Below are 20,440 nucleotides of genomic sequence, written 5' to 3' on the forward strand. Positions count from 1 at the left end.
AACCCAAAACTAAAAGGAGATCAACAAGATTGTTTGATTGTTATTTGTGTAACATCCAGTGGCAAGTATTTCATGCATATTTGGTATGAAAGAGGTTAATAAGTGAATGTGTTCATAGGGCACACATGCTCTGCTCACAAAATCACATTCTAATATTCAGCAAACTGCAAAATCTGAGTCAAAATACTATATTGGCATATATATTTTATTCAGTTCAAATTATAATGAACAACTCCATGGAAAACTACCTTTAACTAAAACATGAACTTGAGAAGATAGAGGGACCCACATACTGGAAAATATTTTGTCCTCTTCTATCATACACTGGGCATCAACATTTTCTAAATTATCAGAAAGTTATGTTAAGTTCAACAATTAACATTTAAATACATTATCAAAGAGTTATGCCCCTTGATAGTCACTTAATCAACTTAAATCAGATAGATTTTCTAAATATTTTGGTTGGCAATAATACAGAAAATAAGAATCTTCATTGCAGACAGTGACTTCATAATTTACCATCTATCAAGTTAAACTGTCAAGATCTATTTATCTCCAAATACTGTTTCTACATTTGTTATAATTTAAACAAACAAACTGTCTGCCAACCCCATGATCATCAAAGAAACTGCCAAAAATAAAATAATAAAAATGATACAAGGTTGCACAAAATGTTATAGAAGTATTGACTCCATCCCGAAAATAATGTAGAAAAAATGTAAAACTTAAAATTTGAAGTACTAATTGATACAAAAGACTTTTAACCACAGTCATGATATGCCCATATGTCAAGTCTGAAGTGGCTCCATAGCCCAACCCATATTACAATATTTAGAATGATTTCCCTTACAAATATTCACTGTTGCTCTTTATAACTCAAACATGTCTGATGAGTAAGGTCCATTTCAATTGATATTTACACTTTGTTGATTGGCGGTTACACTGCTGTCCAAGCTTGGAGAGTGGGTCTAACCCTCATATCATGTTTTATCCTGACTGTCCGAAGCCAGTAACCTATTGTCTGAGGGTTGTTATTGTCAGAATTGTTTTTTTTTCATTTTATGTGTCTTTTACTGATATTAGGCTTTACTTTTTACTTTACAATTTTTTTCCCTTTTTGTGGGAGGAAATATACACCTAACAATGTTGGTCTATACTCATTATTTTAGACTATACAGTGACCGAAAGATGTGTCGTTTGGCCCTTGATGAGGGATCTGATGGGTTATTTTCGTTCTTCGTGATCGGCGCATTTTCGCTATCGTGATCCGTTTTTCTACAGATTTATTTTTTTTTATATTTTCGTGATCCGGTGATCATGGAAATTTATTTTCTGTGAATCGTGATTGACAAAAAAATCAACTCGTGAATCGTGATGAGACCCCCCCATCAGGCCCCACCTTGATGGATAATAGTCTCAATTCAAAACCATGAATTTTATTTAGCATATTTTTATGCTTATCCTAATAAGTTGGAAAAGAAATGATATGATGGTTTTTTTTTCCATGACACAAAATCACTATGCATACATAAAAACACCAAAAGAAAAGGAACAGGACTTTTATTGCTGTTCTTCATCTCAAAGTAGCAGTGATGCCTTCAACATGGATACCTTTGTAATTTCACTTCAAAATTACATTCTAATTACTTTATATTTTCAATCAAAATTAAGATTAAAAAGCTAGATGCTGGAAATTTGTTTCTGATTAGTTCTTGTATGTAAGAGAAACTAATCAGAAAAAAACCATTCAGCATCTAACTGGGTTAATAGTATCAATGATTCTATTTTGTCACAGTCATATGACAGTCATGTGTCAGTGACATAATTCCATTTTTGTAAGCGCCGACCTATATGTACTTTTTGAACATTTTCTTTTTATTATCATCTAAAATGGCATCTTGCAATAATATAAAATGTTTACATTCACCAGATCGATATCAAGCAAACTTTAACAACATTAAAAATTTCACAGATCAGACATACAGTTTATTGTACAGGGACAAAATCAAGTCAAACCAACAATGAATTTAAGTATTAAAATTTTCATTTTGAAAAGTTTAATATGCTAATCAATACGTTACTACATCCTTACAAATTCTCTAAGTAGTCAAGAATTCAATAGATTTAAACTTTGGACTGTTTTTTTTGTGTTTCAATTTAAATTTGAGAACTTGTCGTAATGTAGAAAGTTTTGATAACTCTTTGTTACAAAATCTATTGGAAAATATATACATCACGCTCTCAATGTAATTCACACAATACACCAGAAAGTTATGATCATATAAATTAGGTGTTAGTATTAGCGGTAAAAACCAAATTTAGAAACTAATTAAAATATGTCCTAAATCATGAGATTTCAATTCCTTTACAATTCATTTAAGGCACTGTTATCAGACAAAGTTTACTTAAAATGCAGATAAGTATAGGTATTAAAAAGAGCATGATTTTAATTTCTTTCCATAATCAGATTGTAGGTTAAAGGTTATATCCAATGATCGATTATCTACCTTTGAAAGCTTGAAGATGCTAATAAATGATTATGTTTTTTTTGATAATCTAGATGATCAAAAAATTGATGTATTGAGTCCTAGTTAAATAATTTGAATTTCTTTTTTTTGTTGTCATATTTCTTTTCTTTTGATCATTTTCTATAGCACAATCCTTTGTAAGTAATATGTGAATAAAATTGGGACCGAAATCTGATCTTAACTTTTATTTTTCAGTTGTAACTTGTTTAGGTATATCAAACCAATATATAATTGATTACAAATTAGTCTGACATCTCCAATTAATTCTGATAAATGATTATGGCTTCTTTTGGGGTCCAATTATCAATACTGTGGTGTAAGAAAGATAACTTTAACAAAAAGTTATAATAAAATTGTCATTAACAAAGAAAGACAACTCTTACAAGAAGTTGAAAATTTAATCTTGTTACAAACATTTCATAAATAAAAAATGAAAACATTTTATAAATGAAAGTTTCAAAGAAATTATGTAACAATGTAAACTAGCTTCACAAGGCTTAGTCCTGCTGGTGTAGATTACTCAAAACCTATCAAATGTCATTAAAAAAACTTTTTTGAACCAAAACTGTCAATCAAATTTTATATTTTTTAGAGCAGACAAAAGTCTGTAAAATTTCCTGTGAAAATCTCAATGAAAACATCTTAAGAATTTAGAACATATATCTTTTAAACTGAATAACCTATTACATAAAGTATAATTTCACCACCTGCAAGATGAACATTGGTTTTCATTGTAAGGTTAAAGTTCATACTTCAGCACACATCAGTGAAGTTCTGGAGTGATCATGTGGTCCCTTGATGACCTGAATTTTATGATTAAGTGATTCTCAGGTAAAAGTCAAGACAATCACATATCAGTAAAAGGTAAAACAGGCAGAAAGGTGATCATCACTGATATTTCAATTACAAGTTAAAAAGATAATATAAACCCCTCTATTATTTAGATACAGATGAAATATCAGATACGAACAGGGGGAAACTGCAAACTAGAACGAACATCATTTCACTAAAAGAAGAAATAATTATGATATAATATTGATTGATTGCTATATGCTTAACACACATTTGCAAATGTTTCATGCATATCTAGGACAGGAATAAATAAACAATAATTCCAATAGGTAGGTTTTGGAAAGTAGTTCCACCAGGATGAAAAACAGGAAATTTAGCCGGACTCTGGAAAAAGATGGTATGTTGGATAGGGCAGACATCCAACATGCAGACTTGTCCTACATCACCATGTTACTGAAATAATACTTACAAATATTTTTTTTTATGATAATTCACATTTAAAAAATTTGTGATTTGTCAGGGGAAATAACTCCCTTAAAAATGTATATTTAACAAAGGATTTACCTATTGTCTTGTTTACCAGCATCACATTTGTTCTCCTTGTTTTTAAAGAATTTAATACAAACTATGTCAAAATAAAAATCATCTTTCCAATTGTCATTATTTTCTTTTTTGTAATCTATTTATTTGAAAAGTATTCTGCCAAATCTGAACCTAAAGACATTGATAATGCACTTTTTACTGACATTGTTGAAAATTTTGAAGAATAATATCTGAAGAAAGTCATGATCTTATTTAAAGGAATACAGCACAAGATTTTTTCTTTGTTAGTACTGCTCTAACTTAACACAGGAAATTCTCTCTTACCAGTTTAACAGGTTAAGCTGAGATTTCTTCTCTGATATGTGAAAATTTGGACTATAAGCAGTTTTTAGTGAAAACTAAATCTTTAATTATAAACTTTAGTAACTTTTTTCCATAGTGCACACTGTGTTATATTACCTAATTACCAGGCCATCAGATAATTCTAAGTAATCAAGATAAGCAACTGCATGTTTGTTTCAATTTGTTAAATTTATGACAAATTTTATAGCTTTTTGACTGAAATAAATGTAAAATGTATGTAAATTCTAATGAAGTGTCAACTTTGACCTTGTTCTGTCTTAATTACATAATAATTATGTTATAATCGTGTCATTACAAAATGTTAAGAATCACCTTTATACATGACAGGTGTCAACAAAATTGTGTTATTTTTATGTTTTAACAAGTATATGCTTACATGTTTTTTTTTTTAAGATACAGTTGAATTTTTTGTTAACAAGTTTTATGCTAGATTATCTGTGTGGGCATACAGTTTGTACTTTTGTACTGAAATGAGCTGTTTTATGCTAGACTATCTGTGTGGGAAAACAGTTAGTACATTTGTTCTGAAATGAGCCTTGCAATAACAAACAGTAAATCACTGGTCTTTTGGTCTTTTTGTGTCGTTGGGTTGCTGTCTCATTGATGTTTAACCTATACTTACTTTCATTCATATAAATAATCAAGTATTAGTTTATATGTTATACCATCATATTTTTTATTGTCCTGAACATTCAAGAAATATTTGCCACTGGACATAAAACAGACAATAATCAATCAATCAAATTTTTGATATCTAAATTAAAAAGAGCAGGTCTCATGGTTGTTTAGAGGGCCATCATGCTCAGTCTTTAGTTTTCTGTATAGTATTTTGTGGACTGACATCTAATAACATTTGATCTATAGAATAGAAAAAAAACCCAGAAAGAATACAGCCCTGGTCAATTACAATTTCAAGCAAAACATAGGGTTGTTCTGAATATGCATGACTTATTTGCCATTAGATATTAAGCAACCAACAATCAATCAGGTGAACAACACTTAAGTGACATGAGCCTTGCATTTTTAAGCATCAGCTGTAACTTCTTAATAGTGTTGTCCTATTCCCCCTCTTGAAACGACTCCTTACCCATTTCCTTCATAAATGTCAAAATGGCAACAATCACAGAAAAAACCAGAAGCTTCAAACTAACTTTGACCCTATTTTAGAAATTTAACAACCTTAATTAGACTGAAGGGTAATTTCAGGTTTATGAATAATTTTTTTATCATTATGAGAAATATAAGAAGAAATGAATCAAATAAGCAAGCTGCTGAACATTAAAAAAATCTAAATGACCAGACATTTCTGTGACTCAATGTCTATATAACTATGACATTAGCACACTTTGCAACCTTTTACACTTTTGTTTGCCTTCAGAATTAAAATGATTCTCTGATCTTACATGAAATTAAGCGTAAGAATGATATTGATCAGGTTTTTTTGAGATAATGCCATTGATAGAGAGAATTGAATGTTAATTTCATGAAATTGACAAATGACATTTAAAGAACAGAATGCATTCTGTTTTAGAGTAACTCCTACTCTGCTTTTAATAGAACTTGCCCAGATTTTCAAATATAAGGCTTGGTCCATAATAGGTTATAGTTTTATTGAAATAACATTATTTTGTCACAATCCTTTAACCATCATGTGTCCTTTTAAATTTCATAAAGGAAACATGTGAGATTGTTCCTAAATATCAGCAATCTATTATATAATATAATTACATAAAGAAGTAAAAAGAACCTTCCTGTATAATCAGACATTTGAACCAAATGAGGCAGATAATATAATTGAGCACAATTACCCAACACTTCAGATAGTTATTTGACAGAGCTCAGCAAACATAGAGAAATTGATTTTTGTTCAGTTAGAAGGCAGAATGTTTTGATTAATATTTCATACAGAAATATCCTAAATGATGACAAAACCTATCAATATTTGAAGGTGAAGCAGTAGAAACAATATTGGATTTAATAATAAAGCAATGCTTTTTCAAATGAAGTGTTTTTGTGACAGAATTTCAGGTAATAACTGGTATAATTTATGAATAAAATATTTTAATATCTTGTCATCATTAATTAAAGTAATTAAATTAATTATTTTAAAATTGTCATTTATTACTAAAACAAGATATAGTACCTATTTATGCAGATCATCTCTCCTCATGGGGAATTTTGTAGTGATAAAGAAACTTATCAGGGCATGATTGTTAAATTATCATTCTGCAAATATTTAAAATAAAGCATCTGCAAAATTTCCATTGGAAAAGTCTTATGCAATGTGCAAAGTTGAATTTACAAGTGGTAAATCTAAATTTTCCTATTATCAAATTTCTCAAGCAGTTTCAACAACCAGTTGTTTAATTTTTAACAATTTTTCTAGGAATTTAGATTGATTCTAGGTGTTTAACACCACTTTTGGCTTTATCGTGGCAGCAAGTTTTTATTGGTGGAGTTTCCGGAGAGAATCACTGACATTCAGTAGGAAAACTGGCAATCCTAGTCAATTAAGATAGATTGAATACACTTGCCACGATTGTCACTCCGTGTTGACAGGCTAGTGATAACTGTACATAAAATACTTAAACCACTTGGCCACCAAGGCTCTTTCCAGAAATTTAAAGCTTGTGACATATGGTATAGTAATCTACTGTTGAAAACCATATATTGTCCTCTAAACATTTTTCTTTTTTGGTTTTTGTGTGTCATCAGGTTGCTGTCTCATTGAGGAATACCCCACATCTACTTTTATTTGTATTTATGCAACAAACAGGAAGAAGACAGGCAAGGGATCAGAAAACCTGTCATACCAAACAGCTTATCCAGATAAAAAATCGTAACAAACATGAAGTATCAACAATCTTTAGTTGCTGAGAAAAATCCAACAGAAGTTAGAGGTAGATAGACAGATAGAAGAAAGTATGCTGGCAGGAATTGGTTAACAACTTTACCCCTCCATTGGAGCTTGGGTACAAAAAATGGCGAAGTGTTAGATCATTATGATTCTATGACTTCAAATTAATTGCTTCACTTCCCAATAACTGCTGCAGAGATGTAACAAAAAAGTCCTCTGCAGGTGATGTAAACAGTTATGTAATGAACAAGAAAATCGTTATTTGTCACAGGTAAATAGAGATTTGTAATAGGTGTGTTCTATAAATTCCTTCCATTACAAGCAACACATCCCCAATAAATCTATTAAACTTTTGATTATTAGAGATTCATGACGAAACATTTAAGTAATTTACGTCAATAGGTAAACTCCGATGTAACACCTTTTGATTCATTTTGCACGTTGGAGACTTTCAAGTTTAAAATACATGAAGAGTAATCATTAGGTTTAAATCTACCTTAAAATGACTTATCTTTTAAGCATTGTTTGATTACCACTGATTTTAAGAGGGTTTCAAACGAGGGGCTGCTGAGAACAATTTGTCGGAATCATAATTTTTTTTCAAAGCGAGAAATAGACATTTTAACTAAATTAGATTTAAAAATCTTTAACATTTTTTACACTTTTGTCATTTAAGAACGCATTAAAAAATTTTCCTCCGACAATTGTGACTGTTTATTGTATTACATGATATCCCGCTGCGACTCCCTCTTACATCACGATTTAAATGCCTTCTTACACTTAACTTAATACAAGATAAAATATTGAAGGGTGACAGAACATTTTAACTTCAATTTTCTTTCTTTTTGTAAACCGTTACAGAAAATTTTTGCTTTGTTAAGAATCTGTTAAGATGTGTACATGGTTTATGGCTACAATATACTATTACATAGCCAATATATGATACAGTCAATATAAATTACCACTAAACTGTGAATAGAAAATTAACTTTAATTTCAAATAATGATACTTCAAGGTGAAATTTGATAAATAAAAGTCATTTAATTGTATATTTTCTTTCACACTAACAAAAGAAAAACATAAAATTTTGCACTTTTGAGCAAGAACTGTTTTCTGCAAATGATAAAATATTCTAATTTCAAAGTTTTTCATGTAAACTCATTTATTAGTTTTGAAATACATAGACCTATTGCTTAATAAACCTATCTTTAATTTCATTTCTATTCTTTGACTACTGACTCCTGTTACTTTTGTAAGTTGATAAACTTGACCTATTCTTTGAATTTAAGTCTGAAACAGATTTTTCTTTAATCTGGAAAAAGATACCCAAAGTACTACATCACAAACATATTTAAAGCAAAAAAAAAAAACAAAGGAGGATACATATAAAAGAAATAAAACTAAACACTATATCTACTACATAATGACACTGTCACAAATAACTTACTGTTAAACAGCTAATTAGACTGCCTTCAAAAGGAGGCTGGAAAGCTCTTAAGTCTGAGCACCACTCAAGTAGCTCACGTGCTGCGTTCTGAAACCCTGAAGGTGAAGACAAATGCTGAAACAGAAAATATACAATCTAAGTCATTTATATAAAAAAAGAATATGTGTCCATTGGCAACATGTCCCACTTGCAAAATCTCATTTTCATGTTCACTGAACAGCATAAACCTGGTTCTGGGTAAACAACTGATACATACACAGACTACAAATCATAATGCCCCTTACTATCATAGACAGGGCATAACATTCCTTTTGAGATTTTAAAATTCACAAAGAGAGTATGTTTTGCAAAAATCTGTTATCTTTTTTTCTTCAGGGTGTATGACTAGTTGAGAGGCTTTTTTCATTTCCTTTCTTTCTATATTTTATCAATGTCTCCTGAATGATGAATTTTGAATGAAATGAACTTGAAAAAAATTGTTACAAAGCCAAACTGAATGAAAGGAGATGTGAGATACAAGTTAATGAGACCCATCAACACAAAAACAAAAAGACATCTAAACTATTTAAACAATTAGGAGCCTCGGTGGTGGAGAATTCTAAATAGTTTGTCTACTGTATGACTGATATGTCAACACTGTCAAAGGTTGTGAGTTCCAACCCTGCACATGGCAGATGTATTGGACTTCAATATTGATTGTCTAGTTAGTCTTCCTGATAAAGATCTGTAGTTCTCTCTGGCTTCCTCTACCAATAATAAGTGATCGCCATTATATAGCAAATAGTGCTGAAAGTGACGTTAATCACCAACAAACAATTATCGCCATCATATAGCAAATAGTGCTGAAAGTGGCGTTAATCACCAACAATCAATCATCGCCATCATATAGCAAATAGTGCTGAAAGTGGCGTTAATCACCAATAATCAATCAATCAAATAATGAAGTCATTTTGTTTAATTATTGAGACTTGAAAAAATATAGTCATAACAAATGGAGCTAAATCATATTGAGTCTCTGCAGATTTAATATATTTATGCAACTCAATCAAGACTCGCAGCACTAAACAAATTACAAAAAAAAACCCAATGCAACCAGTACAAATAAGTTAACAAGATGATTCTTTGGTTAAGCCATTTGATAAATATCCTCTCAGTAGCCTAATGTTTTACCTGTACTATCTAACCTTACAACTATTTGACCAGCACATATTGGCAGTATATTGTATATTGAACTTTTGACATCCTTATAGTAGCAAATAAATGGCTATTGCCGTCAAAATCTATAGCATAGAGAATACAATTAATGAAGCATGATTGATGTACTACAACAAAAACAGACCATTCCTGTTAATTCTCTTACCTTCTTCATAAGTTGATATTATCAGTGATATATTTATACAAAACAATTCTACCACAGAACCGAAATTCTGGGGAATGCCAGGAAAAAAAGATTATTGGTAATAGATATTCCACAGTTAAATTGTTACAAGAAAGTGATAACAGATAAGTAAACTAAGAAAATAGTTTAGTTTTATAAAGTGTAGTATCTCCTCTAGCTCAGGTGTTAAAACATACCTTAATGTTTACCCAACTGCCTGTTAAGACATCAATGTGTAATTAGGAGGGTCAATATTTCAACATATTCATCTCAATTTAAACTTGATGACTTATAACAATACTAAACAGAAAGACAACATTACAGTGCAAATATTTTCTGTTCTAACAACTATACATTGTAAAAATATCATTCTTTAAGCAGATACAAAAAGTTGAAGTAAATTTCCTATTTTTTTCTTTAAGCAGATACAAAAAGTTGAAGTAAATTTCTTAATTTTAACACTATGAGTATGTGCATATACTAGGTGATCAAATGCCTCCAAAATGTTCTACTGTTTTAAATGATTATTTCTATTGTTCCTAAATTAGTTGTCTTAACTATCTGATTTATAAACCTTGACCTGAATGTACTAAAATGTTACCTTTTCTTTCAATAATATATGTATTGACCTTTTTGTCTAGCATGACGTTTTTCTATGTTAAATTATATGAAATCATTTAAAATTGATTACATTTTTTTTCAATTTTAAAACAGTGTATCAGATTTTTCAAATTGACAGATAAAATTGATTGTTTAATTTGACAATTTTTTTGCTATTCAGACCAGAATTATATGAAGGGGAGTAACTCATGTAGACTACTTCATTAATTTGTTAGCCAAGATAAAGAGATTGTTTCCAGATGTGTTTAATCATTATAACTTTAAACAAACCTTTCCACAAATATTTTACATTGCAAATGATATCATTTCCATCTAATGATCTAGTTCATGCTATATGAATCCCAACTTTTTTTCTTCAGAGAAAAGTACACAACAGCATTTAAAAAAAACTAATTGGCAAAAATCTTTTCTTATACTTCATAAACAATAGGAATTTTTATTTAGTATATTTTTATCTTTGGTTAAAGCCAGAAGTTAAATCTAATTTAGTTTGGCAAACAGATATGCACCATAAATTAATCGTTTTTGATGGATTTAACAGCATTTTGTAAGGAATTAAAATTATCTTATCCTGCAGATGCAAAGAAAATGCAGTTTTTTTTCCTACAGCAAGCTGTTATTGGTAATTTCATATCAAAAGATTATTATGAAAATATGTCAGTGATATATATTTCTTTGTACTTGTTTATCAGTAAATCATTTACTCAAGATTGGAATTAATTATGCTTTTAAAAAACAAAGAAACGTGAAGGGTGTGGTAGCAATGTTTTTCAAATTTAAAGCAATTAATGCCAACATGAAATTGAGACTTAGAAAGTGTTTTGTACAATAATATGCCCAACATATATAGTGAGCTATGTGTCATCAATGGCATAGAATGAGTACAAAAACTAAAATTTAGTAAAAAGAAATACACATAGGTCATAGTGCAATTATTTCTCTAAATATTAGTTGCAACTTTGCTTTTATGGGATTTTTTCAAAAATTCATATTGATTTTTTTGTCAAAAGTTTAATTGATGCTCAATGGTGACACCATGTTTGATGGGTGTTTAAGATTATAACCATAATTCTTTAAAGGAGATCACAAGTGGTTTATTTTTTACCAAGAGTGGTAAAAATTGACCATTTTGTCAATTTTTCAAATGTTCTTTATTTTTTTTCACTATTTTTTAAATGGTGGCAGTCATTAAAAACAGTGTAGTTATCAACATTATTCTAATAAGCAATCTTAAATGTACAGTATCATTTGTCCAAACTTTTGTATCAATCAACATTTCCCTAATTATTCATAATTATTTGTCCGATTTTCTAGTCTTAGTAACAGCAGCATGGTTGATAGCAATGGGTCATAGTTCTCACAGGGAAACAGACAGTGAAGGTCATGTTAGATCACTGTTGGGGTCACCATCGTAATTTCTATAGGGAATCATTGTCATTCTCCATAACTTTATACAACATGGCCTTTTACTTCTTGACTCAAAAACGATTTCTAAATAGGAGTCAGATAGGACACAAATGCCACATTCTTGATTGATTGTTTGGTGTTTAATGCCACTTTCAGCACTATTAGCTATCTCTTAGTGGTCAGTTTTTATTGGTAGAGGAAGACAGAATGACCAGAGAGAACCACTGACATCGTCCATTAAGACCTCCACATATTTTCGAAATAAGGATTCTTTTTGGAGCACATATCATCTCACTTAGAATTCATTAAAAAAGAGCTTCATACTTCAAAGGTATATATGAAATTATCCAACAGATTGGTTTTAAGGCAAAGGAATGCTAGAGGTCTTATGTTTTGTATGCTGCTTATCTAATCTGCTAATAATAGAAAGAATCATGGAATGTACAAAATGAATAATTGAAAAATATGAATTTTTATATGTTGCATTATATGCATTCCAAAAGGGTATCAATGAAAGCATGTTATTAAACTTTATCATATGAACATTGCCAAACAATATTGGAATTTAGATGATATATGAATAGTGTAGGTACAGGGTTAAGTTACTTTAATACTTAATATATATATTCAAGTCATTTATTTTTTCAAAATTTGTCATATCGATCAACATTTGTTAATGGACGAAAACTTAATATATATTGTTTTAAATAATTTCCATTTTCAGGAATTGCAAAATTGTGTCCCATGGTCATTGACAATTACACAAAATCTTCATTTTCATCAAATATTATAAATCACATTTTTTTGTAAATCAAAATACCATTCTATAAAAATCCTCAACAATTTACACAAACATTAAGAAATAAATTAATTGAGGAAGGTTTACCAATAACAAAGCTGTTTACAATGATTATTTACGAAGGTCGTTGAACCCTATTTATGTAGTATTGGAGATAATTACTCAACTCCAAGATCTACAAAACATTAATTGATATCTTTTGATGTAAACAAAATAAGATTATCATTTAACAAGAAATGTATAAGGAGTAGCCATATGCTCCTAGATTTTATTTAGTTCATTAGTACTGAACAACAGATAACACTATCAAATATCTTCTATTTATAGTAACAATAGCCATGTTGGTTGGTTGGTTGGTTGGTAGTTATGGTGATAGTGTCATTTAATAAAAAAAAGTTACACACTCTTAATATGGATTGGGGACAAGATTTATTCATATTGCCTGTTTTTATCAAAATATACGAACAAGCTATTGCTGGAATATAGTCTTTTGTGCTAAGGTAGTGCAGAGCAAAATCCAATCAATCAATCATATTGCCTTAAGGGTAGTTTAAAAGAATTGTTACAAAAATGTTAGATTTCCTTTTTATCAATTGGAAAGTCACATTATCTTCTTGTTTTATACTACTATATCTGCAATTTCTAAAATTGTCAGGTCTCAACTAATATTGTGCCTAGTAGAAAATCTAAAATTGTGATAGTACTATTTCCTATGTTTTAATACCTGTTTAATACAACTAAGTCTATCTATTGTCTGTTGAATATGTCTTTCCATTTCATTCATGGTGGTCCCTTTTTCTGTGGATCACACAGGTACATTGGGTAGACTTCAAACATTGGTATATATAGTGGAAGATAAATGGTATGAATGTCAAAACTGGATTTCCCTTTCTAATTGTACTGGTTTAAATGTATATGGTTACATGGTTGGTAGTCTGAAATAACAAAAGTAACCAGATTAAAGTTACCATTACAACTTCCTGATGTATACAACAAGTGCAAACAAGGGCAATAACTCCACAATATCTCCTGGAGAGGGGTACACAAATACTAAGCAGATTCAAAATCTACTCTGACATAAAAGTAATATATGATATATTAACTCTAAAATTGAGGCCAATTTGCATAAGTAGTAACTGAATTGATATCCCTTTTATATTCACTAACAACATGTGGAGACTAAAATAGATCCAATGTGTCTGTTTTATATAAGAAAATAAAAATTCTGACAAAAAAAAATATAGGACCAAACAAAACCAATTGTAAAATTGTATGCAAGTGTAAAGTAGAATGTTTAAAAAATTCAAATGAATTATAAAAAAAACCCAGAAAGGTCAAGGCTACAATGTCCATGACCTTTAACAGAGTAACACAGTTACTAACAGCAACAATTATTTTAGTACTTGGCAACACCTCACAACTCAATTATTTTCTCAATGAAAAATGAGAAAGAAAACAGAAAACATAGATAATTTGTCTGATAAAAAATATTTACACAATAAACAACCATCACCTCAGACGACCTTGGCAATCATTAATAGATACATCTAAATACCACAAATAATACATATCAGTGTAAAGATATCTTGTCTAGCTTGTTAAGAGAATAGCTGTTGCACACAAAAAACGTTGTGCACCGAGAGTTCATCATGATTGTCAGTAACTGTTAAAGATACTATAATTATATACCCACTTGCAAGAAATCATTATATAATAAATAGATCTTCTGAGTAATTGATACTGCAACAATTTATTTCATGTTCACAAAATAGAACAGTGATCAGGTTTCCTTTCTTTCATTTATGCCTTTTATCATCAAGCATCAAATACACATTTTTAACATACTGGAAGAATCATGTTGACCTTGAATATTTTTCCAATTTGTCCAACTTTTTTTTTTCTTCTATCATACGTGTCAAGGAAAGACAAAACTTTGGTTACCCTGGTTATAAACAAAACGTTCCCATGAATCTTCATGGACAATCCCCCCCCCCTTCTTTAGACCATCTGCCTTATGCTTATGTCTAACAATTCATTTCTGTGAGATCAATCTAAAAACCTGAATTTTGGTTAAATGAGTAGGACATTAACATGTAACCAGAGTAAACAACAAAACTACACAAAATTTAAAAAAAAATGACTAACAAATCAAATAAAAAGTTCATACAACATTTTACTGAAGGCCTAAATGTAATTTGGCTTTTTTTAGCCTTTAAATGAAAAAAATATATATGGTTCCTTATTGAGTATTTATTATTTACAATGAAATAGAAATTAAACAAAATATAAAGTACATATGTTAAAGAAGCAAGACACTGACCGCCAATATTTAAACACAAAATATCTATTCAAGTAAAACATTTGTAAACTTGTCACCTGTTTGGGAGATTATAATTTATTTTGACAATATAGATACCAACTATTGATAGCCAAAAAGCAAACAATTTATGTGGATAGTTTCACAGACAACAATATGATTTATATTTTTTCTATAAAATCTCTTTTGACATTTGCCGTAAGATGACCCCAGTTCACTCTTCAATTATAAGACTATTTGTATTAAATCAGATGGCCTAACATTAAACAAAGACACCAGGTGAGGCTGGCAGATGTTTTACCTGCTGAAACAAGGAGAAGGTGAATAAAATGACAATATTTTGTTTATTTACTGTTTTATTAGGGTAGCTACTTTTCAACCATACAATATTGACATATTTCATAATGATTCAATCTACTTTTTAAAAAATATTCAATTTTTTCATCATTTTTTCTCCTACAAAATTATTTTAACTGAAAACGTCATTTTTGTTTCTATACAATAAACCGCAACCCAACTTATTTTTTTGCATACCTTTTCATGTTTAGCTCCTCCTTGCAGAATTCATGGCAATTCATTTTCATGATTAACTAGCTTTATTAATGTATTCATATTTAATAAGATATTATCAAAGTTTTACATGTTCACGATTTTTTTTCTTCCTGAAAGAGTTATGAAAATAAATTGCTGGCTAAAAATGAGTTGGTTTGCAGTATGCAGTTGAATGACATTTAATCGGCTATATTATAGTGCAGTCTCTATCCCCTTCTCACCTCAACGCTTTCAACAGTAACAATCTGCTCAGAACAGCAATTTAAAAAAACTTAAACTTACTTAAAGAATTAGTTTTTGACAAAAAATATAAAAGCATACAAGTTACATGTATCATGTTTCACGACATTTAATTACATTTTTGTATATAATTATATATAAATTATAAAATGATTTTACTATAATATCAAGGATGACTGCTATTCATCTTAGTTAATGGAATGTTACCAGGTGAAAATTTGATAAAACTATTATAAATATTTTTAGTTTATTGAATGTTTTATGCAAAATTTACAACGAGAACATCATAATTTTGAATTATATTAAGATTTTGGCAGCCTATCAAAGTGATTACAGAGAAGGATGTCTTAAGCATTCTTTACAAAGTCAGAATCAATGCTTTAAACCAGAAAACCTTGTATAACATAAGATTTAAGTACTATGAAAAGAAGAAGTACATTAGTCTGCTATCAAAAAAAAACTTTAAAGTTTAAAAGAAAAATCATAAATCTACTTACATATGTAATTACAACTGCTAATATGCAATTTGAGGTTTCCAATATTTAATTTCTATCAGTTTTGGCTCATTTGTTATATATCTCTAAGAAACAAACAGCCATTAAACCTCCAACTAATTGATATTTAAGTAGCGAGAAAAAAAGACCAATTCAAAATACATAAGGGTGCCTCATATAAAGAAAAATAAAAGTAACATTTGCATGAAACTAATGAAACATGGTATGATTGTCAGTGACAGGAACTATTCAAGAAGTCTCACAAATTATCAATGCTGGCAAGGGCCATAATTGTGCCATAAGTGTATGTCCACTAGAACATATCACCAACCACCTGTAACTCATCAATATACCTTTTCAATTACCAAAATATCAACTTGATACAGATTGCATAAAGAAAAATATATTTTGCAAGCCGTAATGGCAGATAATGGGTAAAAAATATACCCCTCAGTTAATTTTTGGGCATAAAACAGTTGTTTTATTTATATTTCAAAAGAGAGAACCAACTTTGCTGATGGAATTTCAAGACATTCTACACAAAACTTTAATAAAATTGTTTGACATATCACTTTTTCTGTGATAAATGAGAAAACATTTGGGGTTGAGTAATTATTGCTTTTCTTACAAATTTACAAGTCCTAGACTGATCACTGAAGATGACCTCATCAAGTCATGTAAAATAAAAATAATCATCTGATATCTCAATATAGCATCAGTACTATTGGAATTTTGGGACAAAATTTCATGAAGATATTGTGTGCTATACTACAAAACAAAAAACAAAGCAATACTGAAGTGTGGACACATAAAAATGTTCAACTGTAAAATAAATCTGTAATAACTGATGCAGTGACATATAAAAAGAATAGAAACACAACATTCTTATTGATTTGTCAAACCTCAAAGGAATCTCTGCTGCAACATTTTATTCATATTAGAGATGTTCTTTAATATTTGGTGAAATTTGAAAAATGTGCTCCGCCTGAAGCAGCTGGATACGACCGCAGAGGTCGAACTCTGAACAGTTGGGGCAAGTATGGACACAATATTCAAGCTTGATACAGCTCTGAATTTGGATAGTGATTAAATATTTGACACATTATAGATTTTTGACACAGAATAAATGTGGTCAGATAACTTAAAAATTTGAAATGGGACATTTAATCTACTTAATGGTCCAATATCCGAAATCTAATTCCATTGTTAGATTCAGTATATATAAAAAAAAACATGAGTTCAAACAAAGTTTAATTTTGGACCCTTTGGACCTTAATATGGACTAATTTGAAAACAGGGCCCAAAATTAAAAATCTGAATGCACATTTAGATTCAGCATATCATAGAACCACCAGAATTCAGTTTTTGATGAATCTAACAAAGTCTAATTTTGGACCCTTTTGACCTCAATGTAGACCTATTTAAAAATGTCCAAGTATCCAATATAGTAATATTTGGTAAAAACCTCCAACAATTGAAGACTTTAAATTAATCTTCATTGAAATTGGTTAAAAGATTTGCATTTATTTTCAATTGAAGATTTCTTTCTGTTGTGCAATACTTTGCTGTTGCGCAATACTTAGTAAATCTGTTTACAAACTAAATATAATAATTTACACACCTGTTTGGTGTGTATCTCCTGCCATATTGTTGTTTCTTTATCCCCCCCCCTTTTTTTGCCCCTTATTCCTGAACGGTTTGAGCCATAACCCCCAAAGTCAAACCCAACCTTCCCTTTGTGGTATGGAACCTTGTGTTTCAATTTCATAGAGATCCATAGACTAATACTTAAGTAATTGTCCATTAACCAGAAAATCCTTGTTTTCCCCCCTTTTTTGCCCCTTATTCCTGTACGGTTTGGGCCATAACCCCCAAAGTCAATCCCAACCTTCCCTTTGAGGTATGGAACATTGTAGTACAATTTCATAGAGATCCATACATTTATACACAAGTTATTGTCCGGAAACTAGAAAAATACCATTTTTGGCTACTTTTTGACCCCTAATTCCTAAACAGTTGGGACCATAACCCTCAAAATCAATCCCAACCTTCCTTTTGTGCTATTGAACCTTGTGATTAAATTTCATAGAGATCCATTCACTTATACTAAAGTTATTGCCTGAACACCAAATGTCTTCGGACGACATCAACATGATAGCAATATAAGAACGCGAATTTTTTGCGGTCGTATAAAAAAAACTCTAACTGAAAAAGTGACTTTTCCAAGGAGTTATATCTTGGTAGAATTAATGGGATTCAGTGAGCCTTATAATACTGGTACTCCTTATCCTTGACCTTTTTCCTGGTTACCTTTATGGCTAGACAAGCAATGGCTATAAAACATCTCAGTTCCTCCCGAAAAATTTTATCAATTGATCATGTGTGAAAAGTACAAACAGTTAAAACTTTTCCACTTTGCAGTTTCCTCTTACAATAAAGCAAAAAAGGCGGTAAAAATTATATTGTCACTGTTAGATTATTAAGAATGACAAAATAGTATGATAAATGAACTAGTATTTTTAGTGTATTTAGTTTTCAATTAAGTGACAAACAAGTTATGATAATATAAAAACCCAGGGGTAATAGATAGGTTTATTCACTCAATTTTATACAACTTTGTTGTAATCAGATAACTCTCACAAGTCATATCCTTTATATATGGATTGTCATAAGATAAAGAACTTGTGCCTTTTGAAAACTCTCCAACCATGAAAAGAATGGAAGAATAAAATGGGTTCATATTTGTCATCGCAGAAAAATGACATTAATGACATCTTATTATGTTCAATTGCTATATTAAGATATTTTTTACTAAGAATTTTGCAGGTTTTGATGGATCTCCTTTCGACCTTCAACCTCATTTTACAGAATTTCAACTGAATATGATTATTGATAAACTTGACAGAGTCAAGCCTTTGATTTTTATCTTATTTAGTTATAGATATGAAATATTGTTAAATTTTGTTGGTACTGAATTAAAAAAAAAGTATTCTCAGAAATTTATTCATTATGAATAAAAGGAGAGTGGGATTAATCAAGGAGACAGCAACCTTGATTTTGGTGGGGTTTGTTTTGCTCAATCTTTAATCTAATACAAAAGGGAGGCGAAAGATACCAAAGGGACATTCAAACTCATAAGTCAAAAACAAACTGACAATGCCATGGCTAAAAAAGACCAACAGTACACAAAACACAACATAGAAAACTATAGACTGAGCAACACGAATCCCAACAAAAAAAGGGGGTGATCTCAAGTGCTCCAGAAGGATAAGCAGATCCTGCTCCACATGTGGCACCCCTCGTTAGAGAACTGTAAACTTTGTTCTTTTCCTGGAGTATTATCAGATGATGATTTTTTTTTAAATTTTAAATAAAAATTAAAGATGTGACACTGAGGAAGGTACTCACTGCACAATGGAGTTGCCCTTCTTTTAAAGATCAATAAAAGTGTCATAAAAAGAGAATTTATGATGATGGAATTTTCTTTTACCTCTACTGAAAGTACATTTTTTGCAATTCAGCAGGAAAAGATTACTTTTTTATATTGAGATCGAGAAAGAAAGAGGGAAAAATAGAGAACTTCAGTTTGTTATTTTTTCCATAGAAATCATCACGTTCTATTAATGTTTATGTTAAAATAGTCACTAAGCTTAAATACCATAACATTTTTCCCAAACCAAATATTGAAACTTTTTGGACACTGCAGAACTAAGTGTAAAACTCTCATAATTGAACCACCTAATTAATTTAGTAAGTGTAGTTGTGAGTGCAAAATCACATATTAAATAAGCTTGTAGATATTAACGGATCTAATAGAACATAAACCTGACAATTACTATGGATCACTTATATACTGATTTTCTTAATTTACTCTCAATATGGATCACATACCAATAAGTTATACATTGATCGCACAATTAAATACTTATCAGACGATTCCACTGCTATTAACCTTTCTATGCTGGGTTCTTGCCAATACCATGATTTCAATGATGATTTTAGATTATTTACAATTTACCCACTTCACACCTTTCAAACTTTTTTTTTGTAATAAAAAAAAAAAAACATCATTTTTAAAACTCCTGTAACCCTTAACAGAACA

The 20,440-nt window shown here is 30.1% G+C and overlaps 1 protein-coding gene across 5 annotated transcripts in view; it reads right to left on the minus strand.

Moving 5' to 3' along the window:
- The window catches only part of LOC127708371 (zinc finger MIZ domain-containing protein 1-like), a 205,192-nt gene that overhangs the window by 78,410 nt on the left and 106,342 nt on the right, over positions 1-20,440 (minus strand). For all 5 annotated transcript variants that reach the window (XM_052213229.1, XM_052213231.1, XM_052213227.1 and 2 more), the window contains 2 exons: positions 13,460-13,670; positions 8,531-8,644 (listed from right to left, as the gene is read on the minus strand). In XM_052213229.1, the coding sequence (XP_052069189.1) occupies positions 8,531-8,644; positions 13,460-13,519 (174 nt within the window). In that variant the 5' untranslated portion in view covers positions 13,520-13,670. The remainder of the gene's footprint in view (positions 1-8,530; positions 8,645-13,459; positions 13,671-20,440) is intronic.

This window comes from Mytilus californianus, unplaced genomic scaffold (assembly GCF_021869535.1).
Source record: "Mytilus californianus isolate M0D057914Y unplaced genomic scaffold, xbMytCali1.0.p SCAF_7, whole genome shotgun sequence".
NCBI lineage: Eukaryota > Metazoa > Mollusca > Bivalvia > Mytilida > Mytilidae > Mytilus > Mytilus californianus.